General features: G+C 42.2%; 1 protein-coding gene across 2 annotated transcripts in view; it reads right to left on the reverse strand.

The window, feature by feature from the left end:
- Positions 1–1,646: 1,646 nt before the first annotated feature.
- The window catches only part of camk1a (calcium/calmodulin-dependent protein kinase Ia), a 46,818-nt gene continuing 29,540 nt past the window's right edge, over positions 1,647–18,924 (reverse strand). For both annotated transcript variants that reach the window (XM_062066050.1, XM_062066134.1), the window contains 10 exons: positions 18,212–18,343; positions 17,546–17,620; positions 9,913–10,051; positions 9,717–9,843; positions 9,450–9,525; positions 9,121–9,233; positions 8,979–9,057; positions 6,412–6,499; positions 6,161–6,320; positions 1,647–4,445 (listed from right to left, as the gene is read on the reverse strand). In XM_062066050.1, the coding sequence (XP_061922034.1) occupies positions 4,342–4,445; positions 6,161–6,320; positions 6,412–6,499; positions 8,979–9,057; positions 9,121–9,233; positions 9,450–9,525; positions 9,717–9,843; positions 9,913–10,051; positions 17,546–17,620; positions 18,212–18,343 (1,093 nt within the window). In that variant the 3' untranslated portion in view covers positions 1,647–4,341. The remainder of the gene's footprint in view (positions 4,446–6,160; positions 6,321–6,411; positions 6,500–8,978; positions 9,058–9,120; positions 9,234–9,449; positions 9,526–9,716; positions 9,844–9,912; positions 10,052–17,545; positions 17,621–18,211; positions 18,344–18,924) is intronic.

An 18,924-nucleotide genomic window follows, 5' to 3' on the forward strand; every position in this document is an offset into this window, starting at 1 on the left:
GTACATCCGAACATGACATGACAATCAACAATGTCCCCACAAAGAAGGATAAAAGCAACTTAAATATTCTTGATTGCTAAAACAAAGCAAGTGCGGAGAATAGCGTTTAAGGAAGACATGAAACTGCTACAGGAAAACATCAACAAAACAGGAAAAAGCCACCAAAATAAGAGCGCAAGACAAGAACTAAAACACAAAACATAGGAAAACAGCAAAAAACTACTTTGAGACAAGACCTATAGTGATGCATGGTTGGTTATGGTTTAAAGTCATATCCAACAATTGCGACAATGACTTTTTACCGTCAACCGAGTTTCGTTTTTTAATGATTTCTGCTATGTAACAAAATTTCGTTCTTATCTGCACTGTAAAGTTCAAATTTGAATGACAATAAAAAGGAATCTAAGTCTAAGTCTGGTAGTGTGCCTCCGGATTTTTTCAATGAAAGAAAGGTGCCCTGGCTCAAAAAAGGTTGAAAAACACTGGCTTTAAAGGTGCAACATTAGTCATGTCAGAGGAGTTCTTACTTGACAGTGACAAGGAAAAAGCACAAGGACAAAAGCAGGCAGTGTTAAAGTGAACCCCATTTTTTTTTTTGCATACAAACCCACAAAATAGCGGCAATAAAGAATAATTGATTTACTTTTTTTTGCCTTTTGACACAGAAGCTGCAGCGGTGGAATATTGTAGGGGTGGGAATCTTTGGGCACCTAACGGTTCAATCCGATTCCTGGGGTAATGATTCAATTGAGAATCGATTCTTGCATTGTATTATTTGGTATAATAATTATAATGAAACTTTTTCAAAACATGCTGCAGCTTAAAAATGTCTATGTAAAAATGGGTTCTTATTAAAAAAAAAAAAAATCTTAAATTTTCTTTTGGTTTTTTTGGGGAAAATTATAAATCGGTTTAGAATCGAGAAGAATAAGAATCACGATTGGGATGTGAATTGATGGTAACACTTTAGTATGGGAAACATATTCACCATTCATTAGTTGCTTATTAACATGCAAGTTAGTAACATATTGGCTCTTAATAAGTCATTATTAAGTACTTACTAATGCCTTATTCTGCATGGCCTTATTTTACAACAAGTAAGCCATTAACTGAGAGTCTTCCCTCAATAACCTCAGAATTATTGCTTATTAGTAACCCTAACCCTTATATGTTCCCCTAGTGTACATCCGTCCATCCATTTTCTACCGTTTATTCCCTTCGGGGTCGCGAGGGGCGCTGGAGCCTATCTCAGCTACAATCGAGCGGAAGGCGGGGTACACCCTGGACAAGTCGCCACCTCATCGCAGCCCTAGTGTCCAAATAACTCTAAATTAAGTCTTTGTTACTTTCATAAGCAACTAATTAATGGTGAATATTAAATGTCAAAGTACCAATGATTGTCACACACACACTAGGTGTGGCGAAATTATTCCCTGCATTTGACCCATCACCCTTGATCACCCCCTGGGAGGTGAGGGGAGCCGTGAGCAGCAGCGGTGGCCGCGCCCGGGAATCATTTTTGGTGATTCAACCCCCAATTCCAACCCTTGATGCTGAGTGCCAAGCAGGGAGGTAATATGTTCCACATACTGAAGTGTTACCAAATTGATTTTTGTGCACCCCCCCCCCCCCCACACCCCCACACACACACAACTCTCCTGCATTATTATTATATCAAAATGATCGTATTAGCATTATTTTGACACGTTGTTTTCTTCTTTCATTCATCAGAAGCAAAACATGACACAGATTCCAAAGCAGTACCATATTTTTCGGATTATAAATCACAGTTTTTTTCATAGTTTGGCCGGGGGTGCAATTTATACTCTGGAGCGACTTATGTGTGAAATTATTAACACATTACCGTAAAATATCAAATAAGATAGAAGAGGAAGCGACGCATTGTCTACCTTTGGAGTTGGCAGAGTTGTTTAGAAGCGACACAGAGGAAGAAGATTTCATGGGATTTAGCGATTAGGAGTGACAAATTGTTTGGTAAACGTATAACATGTTCTATATGTTATAGTTATTTGAATGACTCTTACCATAATATGTTACGTTAACATACCAGGCACGTTCTCAGTTCGTTATTTATGCGTCATATAACGTACACTTATTCAGCCTGTTGTTCAGTATTCTTTATTTATTTTAAATTGCCTTTCAAATGTCTATTCTTGGTGTTGGATTTTATCAAATAAATTTCCCCAAAAATTGTGACTTATACTCTAGTGCGACTTATATATGTTTTTTTCCTTCTTTATTATGCATTTTCGGCCGGTGCGATTTATACTCCGGAGTGATTTATATTCCAAAAAATTCGGTATATTAGAAGTTTGTGGCTTTAAAGGCCTACTGAAATGAATTTGTTTTATTTAAACGGGGATAGCAGATCCATTCTATGTGTCATACTTGATCATTTCGCGATATTGCCATTTTTTTGCTGAAAGGATTTAGTAGAGAACATCGACGTTAAAATTTGCAACTTTTGGTCGCTGATAAAAGAAGCCTTGCCTGTACCGAAAGTAGAGTGACGTCAAAGGTTGAAAGGCGTCTCACATTTCCCCATTGTTTTCAATGCAGCAAGAGCGATTCGGACCGAGAAAGCGACGATTACCCCATTAATTTGAGCCAGAATGAAAGATTCGTGGATGAGGAACGTCAGAGTGAAGGACTAGAGTGCAGTGCAGGACGCATCTTTTTTCGCTCTGACCGTAACTTAGGTACAAGCTGGCTCATTGGATTCCACACTCTCTCCTTTTTCTATTGTGGATCACGGATTTGTATTTTAAACCACCTCGGATACTATATCCTCTTGAAAATGAGAGTCGAGAACGCGAAATGGACATTCACAGTGACTTTACATCGGCAAAACACTCTAGCTACGGAGCTAACGTGATAGCATCGGGCTTAACTGCATACAGAAACAAAAGAAATAAGCCCCTGACTGGAAGGATAGACAGAAAATCAACAATACTATTAAACCATGGACCTGTAAATACACGGTTAATGCTTTCCAGCCTGGCGAAGCTTAACAATGCTGTTGCTAACGACGCCATTGAAGCTAACTTAGCAACGGGACCTCACAGAGCTATGCTAAAAACATTAGCTATCCACCTACGCCAGCCAGCCCTCATCTGCTCATCAACACCCATGCTCACCTGCGTTCCAGCGATCGACGGTGCGACGAAGGACTTCACCCTATCACCGATGCGGTCGGCGGCTAGCGTCGGATAGCGCGTCTGCTATCCACCTCAAAGTCCTCCTGTTTGTGTTGCTGCAGCCAGCCGCTAATACACCAATCCCACCTACAACATTCTTCTTTGCAGTCTTCATTGTTCATTAAACAAATTGCAAAAGATTCACCAACACAGTTGTCCAGAATACTGTGTAATTTTGAAATGAAAACAGAGCTTTTTGCATTGGATTTAATGGCGTCCGAATACTTCCATTTCAACGATTGACGTCACGCGCATACGTCATCATACATAGACGTTTTCAACCGGAAGTTTAGCGGGAAATTTAAAATTGCACTTTATAAGTTAACCCGGCCGTATTGGCATGTGTTGCAATGTTAAGATTTCATCATTGATATACAAACTATCAGACTGTGTGGTCGGTAGTAGTGGGTTTCAGTAGGCCTTTAAGATGTAACGTTTGAACGTTTTCTCATTTTTGTTTGAAATGGCTCATGTGTGCGCACTGAGATGCAATGCAAACAAAACAACGAGGAGTTGAACTAAAACGGCGTCTCTCCGTGACCTCTGACGAAAGCGTCCCGATACTTTTGTCCGCACCAAAAAAATGGATGATGTGAGAAATGTGCTGTGATTTCTTTGTCAACGTCACTTCACATTATATATTATGACGGCACATCATCGTAAATACAACGTAATCATAGCAACAATATCCATGTGTGTTATATGATGACGGCAACAATATTCATGTGAATATGATCATCATTCATGTAAACATGTTTCATTAGGTCATGCAAACAGGAAACCAACTTCCACAATAAAAAGGTTTGCACGTCACGAAGTCGCCGAGCGCTCGCACTGAGATCCCATGGGAGATGGCGGGGGATGTCAGTGGGAGCCTCTCGTTGGACCAGAACATCCATAAGTCCATAAAAATATTCCTTCATATTTGATGTTTCCCAGCATGAACGCTCGTTGCAGCTCAGAAGCGCTCGGCGCCGACCCAGTCTGACCAAGACTGCGGGGGAAGGTTTGAGGCGGGGCGGAGCCGTTCCGAGCCAGACTGGGCCGAGGGGCTCCTGGTGCTCAGAGGGCCTTGATGTCGTCATTCAGAAATAGAACAGTTCGTAAAGGAAGTGACGTCGCCTCAGATGCGACTGGCCGGCCTGCAGCAGTAAGTGCAGCTCCGCAGGCTGTCTCGGTCCGTGCTGCCGTCTGCGCTCCCACGCCGACCTTCGCTGTAGCGAGACACTGCGGGACACGTCAACATGTTACTGGCATATTTCGTTATTATTGTGCTGAATCAGCACATGATCATATTCACGGATCGCGTGAGAATCATTTATTTAATTATTTTAAAGTTAAAGTACCAACGATAGTCACACACACACTAGGTGTGGTGAGGTTATCCTCTGCATTTGACCCATCACCCTCACCCCCTGGGAGGTGAGGGGAGCAGTGAGCAGTAGCGGTGGCCACGTCCGGGAATCATTTTTGGTGATTTAACCCCCAACTCCAACCCTTGATGCTGAGTGCCAATCAGGGAGGTAATGGGTCCCATTTTTATAGTCTTTGGTATGACTCGGCCGGGGTTTGAACTCACGACCTACCGATCTCAGGGCAGACACTCTAACCACTGAGCAGGTGTATCAATATATTTTTATTAAGTCATGTTTTATTTCTCTATAGTACTTTTGAAATATTAACAGTTATTAAAGGTTATTATATTGTAAAATACAAACCCCAAAACCAGTGAAGTTGGCATGATGTGTAATTTGTAAATAAAAACAGAATACAATGATTTGCAAATCCTTTTCAACTTATATTCAATTGAATAGACTGCAGAGACAAGATACTTAATGTTCGAACTGAGAAACCTATTTTTTTTGCAAATAATCCTTAACTGGCAGCAACATATTGCAAAAAAGTTGGCACAGGGGCATTTTTACCACTGTGTTACATGGCCTTTCCTTTCAACAACACTCAGTAAACGTTTGGGAACTGAGGAAAACAATTTTTGAAGCTTTTCAGGTGGAATTCTTTCCCATTCTTGCTTGATGTACAACATAAGTTGTTCAACAGCCCTGGACTACGTTGTCGTATTTTAGGCTTCATATTGCGCCACACATTTTCAATGGGAGACCGGTCTGGACTACAGGCAGGCCAGTCTAGTACCCGCACTCTTTTACTACGAAGCCACGCTGTTGTAACACGTGGCTTGGCATTGTCTTGCTGAAATAAGCAGGGGCGTCCATGATAACGTTGCTTGGATGGCAACATATGTTGCTCCAAAACCTGTATGTATCTTTCAGCATTAATGGCGCCTTCACAGATGTGTAAGTTACCCATGCCTTGGGCACTAATACACCCCCATACCATCACAGATGCTGCCTTTTCAACTTTGCGCCTATAACAATCCGGATGGTTCTTTTCCTCTTTGTTCCGGAGGACACAACGTCCACAGTTTCCAAAAACAATTTGAAATGTGAACTCGTCAGACCATTGAACACTTTTCCACTTTGCATCAGTCCATCTTAGATGAGCTCGGGCCCAGTGAAGCCAGCAGCGTTTCTGGGTGTTGTTGATAAATGGCTCTGGCTTTGCATAGTACAGTTTTAACTTGCATTTACAGATGCAGCAACAAACTGTAGTTACTGACAGTGGTTTTCTAAAGTGTTCCTGAGTCCATGTGGTGATATCCTTTACACACTGATGTCGCTTTTTAATGCAGTACCGCCTGAGGGATCTAAGGTCACGGACATTCAATGTTGGTTTTCGGCCTTGCAGTTTTAAATGTTACAGAAACATTTTTATTCAGATCATTTTTTCTCAATCGTATTACGTGTTGTACTTATCTGTATAACGTATTTGTGATTTTTAGTCATTATATAATCGGTACAAAAACAAAACATGATGGACAGTACCAGTGATTCTTACAATAAAAAATGTTGATTTGGCAAACTTACATCTCTCTTCCTCTCCGTTCTCCAAGTCGTCCTCGTCGTCCTCAGGCAGCAGACGTCCATGACAGGCGTTGCTGGAAGTGATCTGACTCGACGTTTCCACGCTGGTCCCCAGCTGCAACCTGCGCATGTGACGCACTACTGCTGTGGCGTTGAACGCTTGCTGCAGCACACCCATAAAATCATTGAAATACAAATTATTATTATTATTTTTATTCATTCCTGTCCTTCACTTAAATCGTTATTTCACTAACCTTCCATTTGCTTTTGGCAAAGTTCTTCTTGATTTGAGCGCTGACGGACTCGTGGATGTTCTTGTCCAAAGCTGTGTCACCACAGATCCTACACATCAAGTACTGTAGTATAAGTACTGTAGTATAAGTAATATACTGTAGTTCTCTCATTCATTCTGCAGTACTACATGCACTACATTATGTGTTGTTCAGAGCTGTGTCACCAGAGATCCTACACATCACGTACTGTAGTATAAGTACTCTAGTATAAGTACTGTAGTAGAAGTAATATACTGTAGAACTCTCATTCATTCTGCAGTACTACATGCAATACATTCTGTATTGTTCAGAGCTGTGTCCCACAAATTCTACACATGCAGTACTGTAGTTTTACTATGTACTGTAGCACTATTGATAATTCCTGCAGCATTCTACATGTACTACGTGTATTGAGACACACTTTTGTTCTTCACAAATATAAATTATTTATCTTAGACTGTCAAATCAGAGTTACAAAGTTAGATATAAGTTATCATGTAATATTTTCTGTACATAAGACACATACTTCAATACTTGAAAGTTATCATGTAATATTTGCTGTACGAATGACGTGTATTTCAGTACTTGAAAGTTATCAAGTAATATTTTTCTGTACGTAAGACGTGTACTTCAGTATTTTAAAGTTATCATACAATATTTATTGTACGTAAGACGAGTAGTACTTCCACGTAATGTGGCAGAGTCTCGTCAACCAAGACAGCCCCACGGCATCTACAGCCTTAGTGACTACGGGTGGATCTCATCCACCCTCAAAGCCCTGCCACCAATGAGCTCTCTAACTACTTCGGAAACCTCAGCCCCAGAAATAGGAGAGCCCACCACAGATTCCCCAGGCACTTATAGGAAGACGTGTAGGTGGGATTCAGGAGGTCTTCGAAGTATTCCCTCCACCGATCCACAACATCCCAAGTCAAGGTCAGCAGCACACCGTCCCCACTATACATGGTGTTGACAGTGAACTGCTTCCCCCTCCTGAGGCGGCGGATGGTGGTCCAGAATCTCTTCAAAGCCGTCCGGAAGTCATTTTCCATGGCTTCCCCAAACTCCAACCACGTCTGAGTTTTTGCCTCTGCGACTGCCAAAGCCATGCGCCCCTTGGCCTATCAGTGTCTGTCCGCTGCCTATGGGGTCCCTTGAGCCAAAATTACCCGTTAAGACGCCTTCTTCAGCTTGACAGCATCCCTCACCGCTGGTGTCGACCACTGGGTTCTGTGTTTTCCGCCACGATAGGCACCAACCACCTTTGTGGTCACAGCTACAATTGGCTGCCTCAACAATAGAGGTACGGAACATAATCCACTCGGACTCAATGTCCAGCGCCCCCCTCGTGACATAGTCAAAGTTCTTCCGGAGGTGGGAACTGAAAATGACGGGAGACTCTGCTAGATGTTCCCAGTAGACCCTCATTCTGCATTTGGGCCTGGCGGGTCTGACCGGCATCCTCCCCACCATTGGAGCCAACTCACCACCAGGTGATTGGTTGAAAGCTCCGCCCCTCTCTTCACCCGAGTGTCCAAAACATGAGACCGCAAATCCCATGATACAACAACAAAGTTGATCATGGAACTGTGGCCTAGGGTGTCCTGGTGCCAACTGCACATATGGACACCCTTGTGTTTGAACATTGTGTTTGTTATGGACAATCTGTGACGAGCACAAATGTCCAGTAACAAAACACCACTCTGGTTGAGATGAGGGCTTCCATTCCTACCAATTAGGCCTCTCCAGATTTCACTGTCGTTGCCAATGTGAGCGTTGAAGTCCCCCAGCAAAACAAGGGAATCAACTGGGGGAGCACTCTCCAGTACTCCCTCGAGGTAATCCAAAAAGGGTGGGTACTCTGAGCTGCTGTTTGGTGCGAAAGCACAAACAACAGTCAGGACCCGTTCCCCCACCGAAGGCAGAGGGAAGCTACCCTCTTGTGTAATGGGGGAAAGTCTACGTACAGGCTTTGAGCCGCAGGGACATACGTTTTGCCACCCCCAGCCCGTCACCTCTCACTGCTTGCAACTCTAGAGTCCAGTCCCCTTCCAAAACCTTTGCTGTGCGTTGAAATGAGTCCGACTTGATCCAACCGGAACTTCTACCTCACACACCAGCTCAGGCTGCTTCCCCTCCAGCAAGGTGATGTCCCAAGAGCTCCCCTGTGTAGCCGAGAATTGGACTCCCAAGTGCCCTGCCTTCGACTGTCGCCCAGCTCACACTGCGCCCGACTTCAATGCCCCCACCCTCTATGAGTGGTGAGCCCATTGGAGCATATGTAAGACCTACTATATACTTTAATACTTAAAAGTTATCATGTAATATTTCCTATACGCAAGATGTGTACTTCAGTATTTTAAAGTTATCATGTAAAATTTCTTGTTGAAAGTTATCATGTAATATTTCCTGTATGTAAGACATGTACTTTAGTGCTTCAAAGTTACCATGAAATATTTTCTGCACGTAAGACGTGTACTTCAGTATTTTAAAGTTATCATGTAATATTTCCTGTACGTAAGACGAGTAGTACTTTATCACTTTACTACCATGGATGCTGCAGTGCCAGCTCACACAAGGATCTCTTCTCAGGATCTTTCTCCATCATGTGGCAGATGAAGTCTTTGGCTACAAAAGAAACGTATTATACTTATGATCATCAACACATTTGATTATGGATTTCAGTTCTACCTGAATCAGAGATGTCGTCCCAGTAAGGAGAGTCAAATTCATATTCCGCTTTCAGGATCTGCTCAAACAACTTGGCGTCGTTCTCGTCGTAAAACGGAGGATAGCCGCACAATCTGAAAGTGTGTCATTGAAATATATTAACAAATAGATAGATACCCAATATATTTTACATTTCTAAATGACATGTTAGCGCCTCCTGTGGGCGATGCTCCAAAGGCTGTGTAAGACATGCTAGCATACTTGTAAGTAAGACATATACAGAGTAAGACATAAGAGATGTTAGCATTCATATGCTTGATGGTTAATATTTAATAGAAATATGGACTCACAAAATGTAAGAAATGACTCCAATGGACCAACAATCCACTGCTTTGCTGTACGGCTTCTGAGCGAGCACCTCTGGAGCTGTGACGTGCACACAACAAACATGTTGATCTGCTGGGTCAAGTGGTACTACGAGAGTACTACGTGGGTCATGTAGTAGTACGTGTACTTGAGTGAGTATGAGATGAGAGGCTCTTACAAGCCGACGCGCACAAGAGGAAGTCAGCTGAGCTAGAAAGTGCCGAGCATACCAAAGACAAAAGAAAGCTCACCCACATATCCGGGAGTACCGCATGCCGTGGACATGACGCTGCCGGTTCCTTCGATCTTGGACAAGCCAAAGTCACTGATCATGATCTCGGAGTCTTCATCCATGCTGTAATACAGCAAGTTTTCCGGCTACACAAACGCAGCAGTTAAAGGAGGGGACAAAATGTGGACGGTGCACATTTTTCTTCCCTTCCCTACCTTCAGGTCTCTGTGCACGATGCCCATATCGTGAAGATATTTGACCGCGTCCAAGATCTGTCTGATGAGCTGGCTGGCGTCTCTCTCCGTGTAGAAGCCCTTCTCCACGATCCTGTCAAATAGCTCGCCGCCTGATACTCTGAGCAAGGCAAGAGAGAAACAAAAACGCTGGAAACAATTCCGTGTTGCATTTTTACGTCTAGTTCGAAGTACGTGAAAGGATCAAAAGATGGCGAAATATTACACCACCAAATTGGACAGCTTGTGTCGATGGCAAAGACAAAATGACAAGTGGAGTTCCTAAAGGCTCTGATCTTGAGCCACTTGTATTCAACTTGGTAAAGAAGCTTTAAATGGAAACTGCACTTTTTGGGGGTATTTTGCCTATTATTCACAACCATTATGAGAGACAAGAACACATTTGTCTTCTTTTTTTAAAATGTGTAAATAAAAATCTGCTTACAATGGAGCCATGGTGTAATTGCGTTTATTCCGACCATAAAACCCAATAAATAAACATCCAAAAAGCACCAACAATACTCCTTTTGCATTTTGTGACCTGAATATTAAGTAGTATTAGCAATGTTGTTATTAAAAGCGCTAACGTTAAGGACCCACATTGATCAGACTTTGATTGACTTCCTTAGCAACTTCCTTAACTGAGCAGGTGGCCTTGTGGTTAGAGTGTCCGCCCTGAGATCGGCAGGTCGTGAGTTCAAACCCCGGCCGAGTCATATCAAGGGCTATAAAAATGGGACCCATTACCTACAAGCTTGGCACTCATCATCAAGGGTTGGAATTGGGGGTTAAATCACCAAAATGATTCCCGAGCGCAGCCACCGCTGCTGCTCACTATTCCCCTCACTTCCCAGGACCTGGAACAAGGGGATCGGTCAAATGCAGAGGGTAATTTCACCACCTAGTGTGTGTGTGACTATCAGTGGTACTTTAACTTTAACTTTATGCTGCTGCATTAACATCATCAGCTGGTGAGCTGCTTTCTCACCTCAGAGCTTGTGAAGTTTATTTTAGATTGTAAATCATGCCTCTCACCTTGATGGTAAAATGATGAGGACATGAACTGAGAAATTAGTCAACTTTGACAGCCAATTAATACCCGGAGATTACAAAAAAGACACGCGAAAGACGCTGGTTTGCACCACCCTTCTTTTTTTAATCCTTTGTGAGGATTATGAGTCATTCTTCATCTAAATGGGAATATATCATCATCCTAACAGTTGGTATCCCAGTGAGAGCAGATATTATACAGTAAGTGATTGTTTTATTGTGTGAATGCACATATAGTATTCTACACCAAAATGTCATCTATTTATTATTATTCCGCCCAAAAACTTTCAGTTTTCCTCCGATCAGAACCGTTCTAGTATCAAAACATTCGGCTCAACCTGGAATCGGGAAAATTACAATATCCCAGATTACCCAAAATTCCTGGTGTTCCAGGACATTTTTCCCATTGAAAATGAATGGCCCATTTTCGAACATGCACAATTCCCACCATCCACACACTCCACTCACTTTTGACAATCAAACAACCATTTTCCAAATTCCGAAAAATTCCCGGTTTTCCAAAACCCTGTTTTTCCTCATTCTGGAAAGTTTTCACAGTCCACATTTTTCAATCGTTTTTGACCATTGCACCTTCAAAACATGTCTCTTAGTTTGGACAACAAAAGTTATAAATTTGTTCTCATACAAATTCCCGGTTTTCCCAGAATTCCAGGAATTCCGAAATACCCATTCTCAATCCAAACTATTATTACGTCAACATTTTTCAACCGATTCGAAAAATTCCAACACCAATCCATTCATATTATCTTGGACAATTGTGCTAGTATCAGTATTTTAAAACATTCCCAGTTTTGTCATTTCCAGGGAATCCACATTCAAATTAATGGACGTATTCATAGTTCTACAATGCTCTAAATTCTCCAAATTTTTCGCATTTTTTAAACCTGATTCTAACCTTTCAGCCGTCCATCCACAATGCTATTCCCATATATCGAAGACAAAACATGTTCTCCCTTTCCCAAAATTCCCGGTTTTCCCAGAATTTTCTCCCCTATTATAATGAATGGGAAATATCCAATCTACTGCATGTCCCACATTTGTCATCCGATTTGAACCGTTCCAAAATCCACACACTCCACTCACCCTGGACATTCAAGCCAGAATGTTCCCCAGTTCCCTGATTACTAGGAATTACCAGGAATTTCCCTCCATTGAAAAAGAATGGGCAATATACAAACCTCTCCAGATTCCACATTTCTCAACCAATTTGAACCGTTTGAACATCCACACACTCCACTCAACCTGGAAAGTCAAGCATTTCAGTTCCGCCGACGCGTATCGGCAGTTCGGCAGCTTGCGCACATAGGGCATTCCCACGCAATTCCTACCAGAATTGCAAATTTTAGTTATGTTTGTTGTTCCTCATAAAGTCAGCACGAGTTATAGTTAGTGTTATAGATGAAAGAAAAAGTCAACGTTGTGATGTGTTTGTGAAATGAATGCGTCGCCGTATGTTTAAAAATGCGAAAAATACGTAAATATTAAATGTTATTATGAATGTGCCTGTTACTATATTACATATATACTTAGAGTGTGTGTATAAAATCTTGATGGAAGTGTTTAGCTGTGTTTTGAAGCTTTTTATAGGCAGAATAGAGCGACTCCAGGTCATTATTATTCCTATGCACTAAATTAGTCTGCTTTCTTAAACGATAACTTTTAAATGTCATGTGACTATTGGTCATATGCCATGTGCCTCTCGTACACTGGGGGGATACCTTTTTCCATTTAGCACGCATTTATGTATGCTTTTCCTGTTGACCTATGACGTCACACTAGGCATCTGCGGCTCCTTACAAGTTACCAACTGAGCTCTGTTGTACATGATGTCCACTGTCATACTGCCACAGATTACAAATATTTTGTCTCTAATTGCTAAGCTGATTTAAAGGCCTACTGAAACCCACTACTACCGACCACGCAGTCTGATAGTTTATACATCAATGATGAAATCTTAACATTGCAACACATGCCAATACGGCCGGGTTAACTTATAAAGTGACATTTAAAACTTCCCGGGAAATATCCGGCTGAAACGTCGCGTGACGAAGTCAGAGTAACGTAAGTTATGGTACCCGTAGAATCCTATACAAAAAGCTCTGTTTTCATTTCATAATTCCACAGTATTCTGGACATCTTTTGCAATTTGTTTAATGAACAATGAAGGCTGCAAAGAAGACAGTTGTAGGTGGGATCGGTGTATTAGCAGCGGACTACAGCAACACAACCAGGAGGACTTTGTTGGAGCGCTAGCCGCGCTAGCCACGCTAGCCGCCGACCTCACCTTGACTTCCTACGTCTCCGGGCCGCCAAACGCATCGGGTGAAGTCCTTCGTCCTTCTGCCGATCGCTGGAACGCAGGTGAGCACGGGTGTTGATGAGTAGATGAGGGCTGGCTGGCGTAGGTGGAGAGCTAATGTTTTTAGCATAGCTCTGTGAGGTCCCGTTGCTAAGTTGCTAAGTTAGCTTCAATGGCGTCGTTAGCACAGCATTGTTAACCTTCGCCAGCCTGGAAAGCATTAACCGTGTATTTACATGTCCACGGTTTAATAGTATTGTTGATCAGGGGGTTTATTTTTTTGTTTCTATATGCAGTTAAAGCACGATGCTATCACGTTAGCTCGTAGCTAAAGCATTTCGCAGATGTATTGTCGTGGAGATAAAAGGCACTGAATGTCCATTTCGCGTTCTCGACTCTCATTTTCAAGAGGATATAGTATCCGAGGTGGTTTAAAATACAAATCCGTGATCCACAATAAAAAAAGTAGAGTGTGGAATCCAATGAGCCAGCTTGTACCTAAGTTACGGTCAGAGCGAAAAAAGATACGTCCATCACTGTCTCTCAAGTCCTTCACTGTAACGTTCCTCATCTATGAATCTTTCATCCTCGCTCAAGTTAATGGGGTAATCATCACTTTCTCGGTCCGAATCTCTCTCGCTCCATTGTAAACAATGGGGAATTGTGAGGAATACTAGCTCCTGTGACGTCACGCTACTTCCGGTACAGGCAAGGCTTTTTTTTATCAGCGAGCAAAAGTTGCGAACTTTATCGTCGATTTTCTCTACTAAATCCTTTCAGCAAAAATATGGCAATATCGCGAAATGATCAAGTATGACACATAGAATGGATCTACTATTCCCGTTTAAATAAAAAATAATAATTTCAGTAGGCCTAGCTGACAGCATCAAGAAATGATCGTTGTTTGCGCTACGAACCTGACGCTACGAACAAGAAGATCTCTGAGCGGATGTAGGTCCGAAGCAAATAGTAAATGGTAAATGGGTTGTACTTGTATAGCGCTTTTCTGCCTGCAAGGTACTAAAAGCGCTCTGACACTATTTCCACATTCACCCATTCATACACACATTCACACACTTATAGTGGGAACTGCCATGCAAGGCCCTAACCACAGAAGCAAAGAAATACCGGCGTGAGAGAGTTTTTTCAAAGGACGTTTGGAACGGCGAATCATGGAAACAATACTTTAGAATTTTTCGAAAATCCTTCATAATGCTGTGTGGATTGATGGAAGGAGTTTTGAATCCAAGGGAAAAGACCGTTCCTGTCCCAGTCGATCCTGTTCTAGATGAAGGTTGCAATTGTCCTGGACTATCTTGCCAGTTGTGTGAAATACAGAGTTATTGTGAATCAGTTTGTAGTGCACAAATGCAGCATGAAGAGGTTTGCGTACGCTTTATTATCTGCCTTGTAATACCTGCTTCTTTCCCATTTCATTCGTACTTTAGGAGTCCGAATTAAGTCGGGATTATCCATTTCCTTAGCTATCTTCTTAAAGCGGAACTGCACTATTTTTTGGAATTTGGACAAGAAGACTTTTTTTTTTTTTTGTATTCTAATTTATAAAAATCGGCTCATTCTTGGTGGCTCGCAATGCATCTAATGGGAGCAATCAATTATTCCTCTAAATCACTTTAAAAATGCATTCAAAAACCGTCATCAATACTTCCTTAACGTTTTGTAACTTGTATAATAACCAAGCTGTAGCGACATTGTTATTGTAAAAGTGAAAATTGGGGAAAACTTTTTCTAGCATACTAATACATCGGCATGCTACGGCATTATCCGCAAAAGCTAACTACAGAAAGAGATAAGCTCATTTCTACGTCAACACAAATAGCGTTTGAGTTTTTAATACACAACACTGCAATAGGACACCAATCTGTACTGACTAAAAAACATGAACAATCAGATTAAAGTATCTGTAAAGTATTAGCCCACATTTTATGTTGTGTTTGTTCACAACTAGCTCGCAGTGTATGTACTGAAGTTGTAATAACAAGCCTGGTGTGCTGCATGTATCACGATCAACATTTAAAGTGTGACTCACTAGATGGACAGTTGTCTGTTTGGTCCAGCTGGCCGGGGAAGTTGTTTCCGGGTTTTTTCACGCCATTTACTGTATGTTGAAATATCTTGGCTCCAAGTTCCACATTTATAGAGTTAACTTTATAACATTAACCTCACTCTCTCGGCTTCCGTCTGCTCCAACGTCTCACCCTTCCTTTGTGCTCGCTTCTATAACCCACATTGGCCGTCCCTTCCAGGGTTTCACGTTGTTCCCATTGGGTTGAGTTTTTTTCTTGCCCTGATGTGGGATCTGAGGCGAGGATGTCATTGTGGCTTGTGCAGCCCTCTGAGACATTTGTGATTAAGGGCTATATAAGTCAACTTTGATCGATTGATTGACTTAAGAGCTTTCAGTTTTGGTTGATTTTGGTTGAGTTTTGGAGCATTATTGGTCCTCAAGGCTCTGTTCTCTGGATCTTCTGTTTGAAGCATTAAGCATGTCGACAGGTTTAACAGCTGCAATTGGTGTGGTGCTCAAGGATAAAACAGGTGTGTGGTGCTTCTCAGGGCTCTGTTCTGGAGCCCCTTGGTTGAAAAGTAGTGGCTTGAGAACAGAGCGTTGAGGAACTCCCACTGTAATTCCCACTGTAATGTATGCCTTGAATATCAATACTAGCTCAGGGGCGGAAGGAGCGTTGCATAGCTGCCAACATTTGGTGTTTGATATATCGGATTGCAAATGTGGCTGTAGGAAACCTCACTCTCTTACGCATTAGGCGTGAGCTGTGGTTGTAGCTCATTGCTTGGCACTCTCACTTCTCAAACAGCTGACCAATTATGAGAGCACTGGGCAGAACGAAGGGAGATGAACCAGGCGGGTTACGTGTTTAAGTTAGGCTGACCATATTCTGAAATCCAATCGTGCCAAGGCAGGCAGCACGCCAAGGCCGGGACTAGGTGAAAATTTGCTAATGATACTTGAACTTGCTTTATAAATAATATATTTATTTGAATAAAGCATTTTTTCTCCTCTGTTGACAGCAGTGTTGGCGCTAGGAATTTTCAAAATGGGGTCGCAGAGATCCCGTCAAGTCATAAAAATGGGGTCCCACAGTAAATTTTTGGGGTCCCACTTTTTTGCAAGCGTTTTGAAAACAAATGACAAATGTATGCATTATCCTGTTATATCTCACATTCTATATTGTGTTTTGGAAAAAGGTTGTCATAAACGTTACTTAATTCATTAAAAAAATAATTAAAAAAAGAAAACAAATTTGTATGCATATGTAAATTTATTCAGTTATAAACATTCATTCACTTTCTTCTTTCCTTCATAGATCTAAACTTTACCGCTGCTGGTAGTTTTTTCTATGTTTTTTATTTAATAAGTTGTAGGTGTATTTATTTCAGTATAAAAGTGTAAAAAGTGTTTTACTTGGGTCATGAAATGATGATAATGGTGTGCCAGGGCATACATACATTTTATATTTAACGTTTAAATCTCTGGAGTCTACATCAACTTCAGATCTATCCCTCATTTCAAAATGTTTTAGTTTTTTTTATGTTGTTTTTTTATGTATATATTTGTACCATGAATTGATTAACGTGGACCCCGACTTAAACAAATTGAAAAACTTATTCGGGTGTTACCATCGACCCCAAAAGGGACAAGCGACAGAAAATGGATGGATGGATGTACTGTACTGTGCAATCTACTAATAAAAGTTTCAATCAATCGATCAATCCACTCCCTCGCTCTCTCTGTCTCTGCCCCTCCCTCACGAATGCTGCTGCGTGCGCACACCTTCACAATTTGTTTTGTTTTTAACCCCTTCTTAACCCAGGATGTACATTGAAAATACACACAACCCTAATTCAAAATGCCGGACATTTGAGGCATTTAAGAAACCCCGCCCGGACAGCCCGGTCAGCCCCGCAAAAGAGGACATGTCCGGGGAAAAGAGGACGTATGGTCAGTCTAGTTTAAGTAGGACGTGACACATGAAGCTAATATTTCGAAAATGGCCGCTGAGTTCGCACCAATTAGGAATGTGTGTCCAAGCATTTGTCTACACCAGCTTCTGCTACCCAGTGTGGCTCGGTTTCTTTTTCAAAAAAAGTGCTGCCCCTGGAAGGTTTCAATATTTTACAGACTCAAAAGAGTGCGCGGTGTGTGTGACGTAAGAGTGTGGCATCACTGTGCAACAATAGGCACACATATCAAGCCCAACTCACAGCTGCATGACCAGGTAGAGATGAGATGCACTTTCAAAGATGTCCTCCAGCGAGACGATGTTGGGGTGCTTGATTCTGCGGAAGAAAGACAGAACGATTGCTTTCAGTGCTGTGAAGTAGCCAGCAGATGGCGTTATTACTGCTGCATACAGTATACAGTATACAGTACACAGTACACATTGTACTGTATGTTTCCTTGAGGATGTCTTGCAGGGGAAAAGGAGGCTATGAGTAAAATATGCAGTCAGTGTGAAGTTTCAACAGAGCATCTCTGTCAACAATATGTGCGCTGTCACTTTAAGACGGAGGGAAATGATGGAGGATTTTGCAGGATAAGCATCTTTTCCCACATTGTTGGGGGGTTTTTTTGTCTGTTTTTGCCTGATCGCATTCCGTGCTCCTTTATATGTTTAATGGTGACTCCACATTTGAGTCCATATTCCCTCCCCATCCCCCCTCCTCCCTCCCTTGCCCCGCTTCCTCCTCTCCAATGCACTGCTGCAAGGAACTCCATCTCCGCCTCGGTGTGCTGTTGCCCCGGCAACAGGGACACTAAAAATAGGCCTATCTTCTTTACTCCTGACATTTCCGGTGCACAATCCGAGTGTTTCCATTGACACGGTGTATCAAGTCGTGTTGACCCCGCGTGTGGACGTCGAGACTCACCTGTGCAGAACCGCGATTTCGTTCTCGATGTTGTTCTCTTTGCCTTCCAGCGCTTTCTTGGGGATGCACTTGATGGCCACCAGCCTCTGGGTCCTCTTCTCCTCCGCTAGAAGCACCTCAGAGAACGCTCCCCTGGGTGAAAAGACACACAAGTACATTAACTTCTACATGAATAGAACCACATGGCGTGTGTGGCTTCCCCTGTGGGTTGTGCTCAAAATACTTTCAAAGGTAATTAGACAAACGATCAATGATTAATAGACAGTTCATCTTGAGCATATTGTATGTGCTTTTCAGTCCCATAAAGGTGTCAACCAGGCACAGGCTACAAAGTAACATTGATTATTTTGGCACATGAGTACCGTAATTTCCGGACTATAAGCCGCTACTTGTTCCCCTCGTTCTGGTCCCTGCGGCTTATACAACGGTGCGGCTTATATGCGGCCTGTTCTTCTCCGACACCGACGAAGAGGATTTCGGTGGTTTTAGTACACAGGAGGAAGACGATGACACAATGATTAAAGACTGACTTTTCATATACCGGTAGGCTGGTTATTTTGATAACGTACAGGCGAGCACTTTGTATTACTTTGCACCGTTGTATTATTTGTACTCTGCATGAATGCTGTTCGCCATGTCAAAGATGTGAAAGTTTGATTGAATGATTGAAAGATTTATTGTTAATAAATGTGACGCTTTGCGTTCCCAAACAG

The sequence above is a fragment of the Entelurus aequoreus genome, linkage group LG01 (genome assembly GCF_033978785.1).
Source record: "Entelurus aequoreus isolate RoL-2023_Sb linkage group LG01, RoL_Eaeq_v1.1, whole genome shotgun sequence".
In the NCBI taxonomy this organism is placed as follows: domain Eukaryota; kingdom Metazoa; phylum Chordata; class Actinopteri; order Syngnathiformes; family Syngnathidae; genus Entelurus; species Entelurus aequoreus.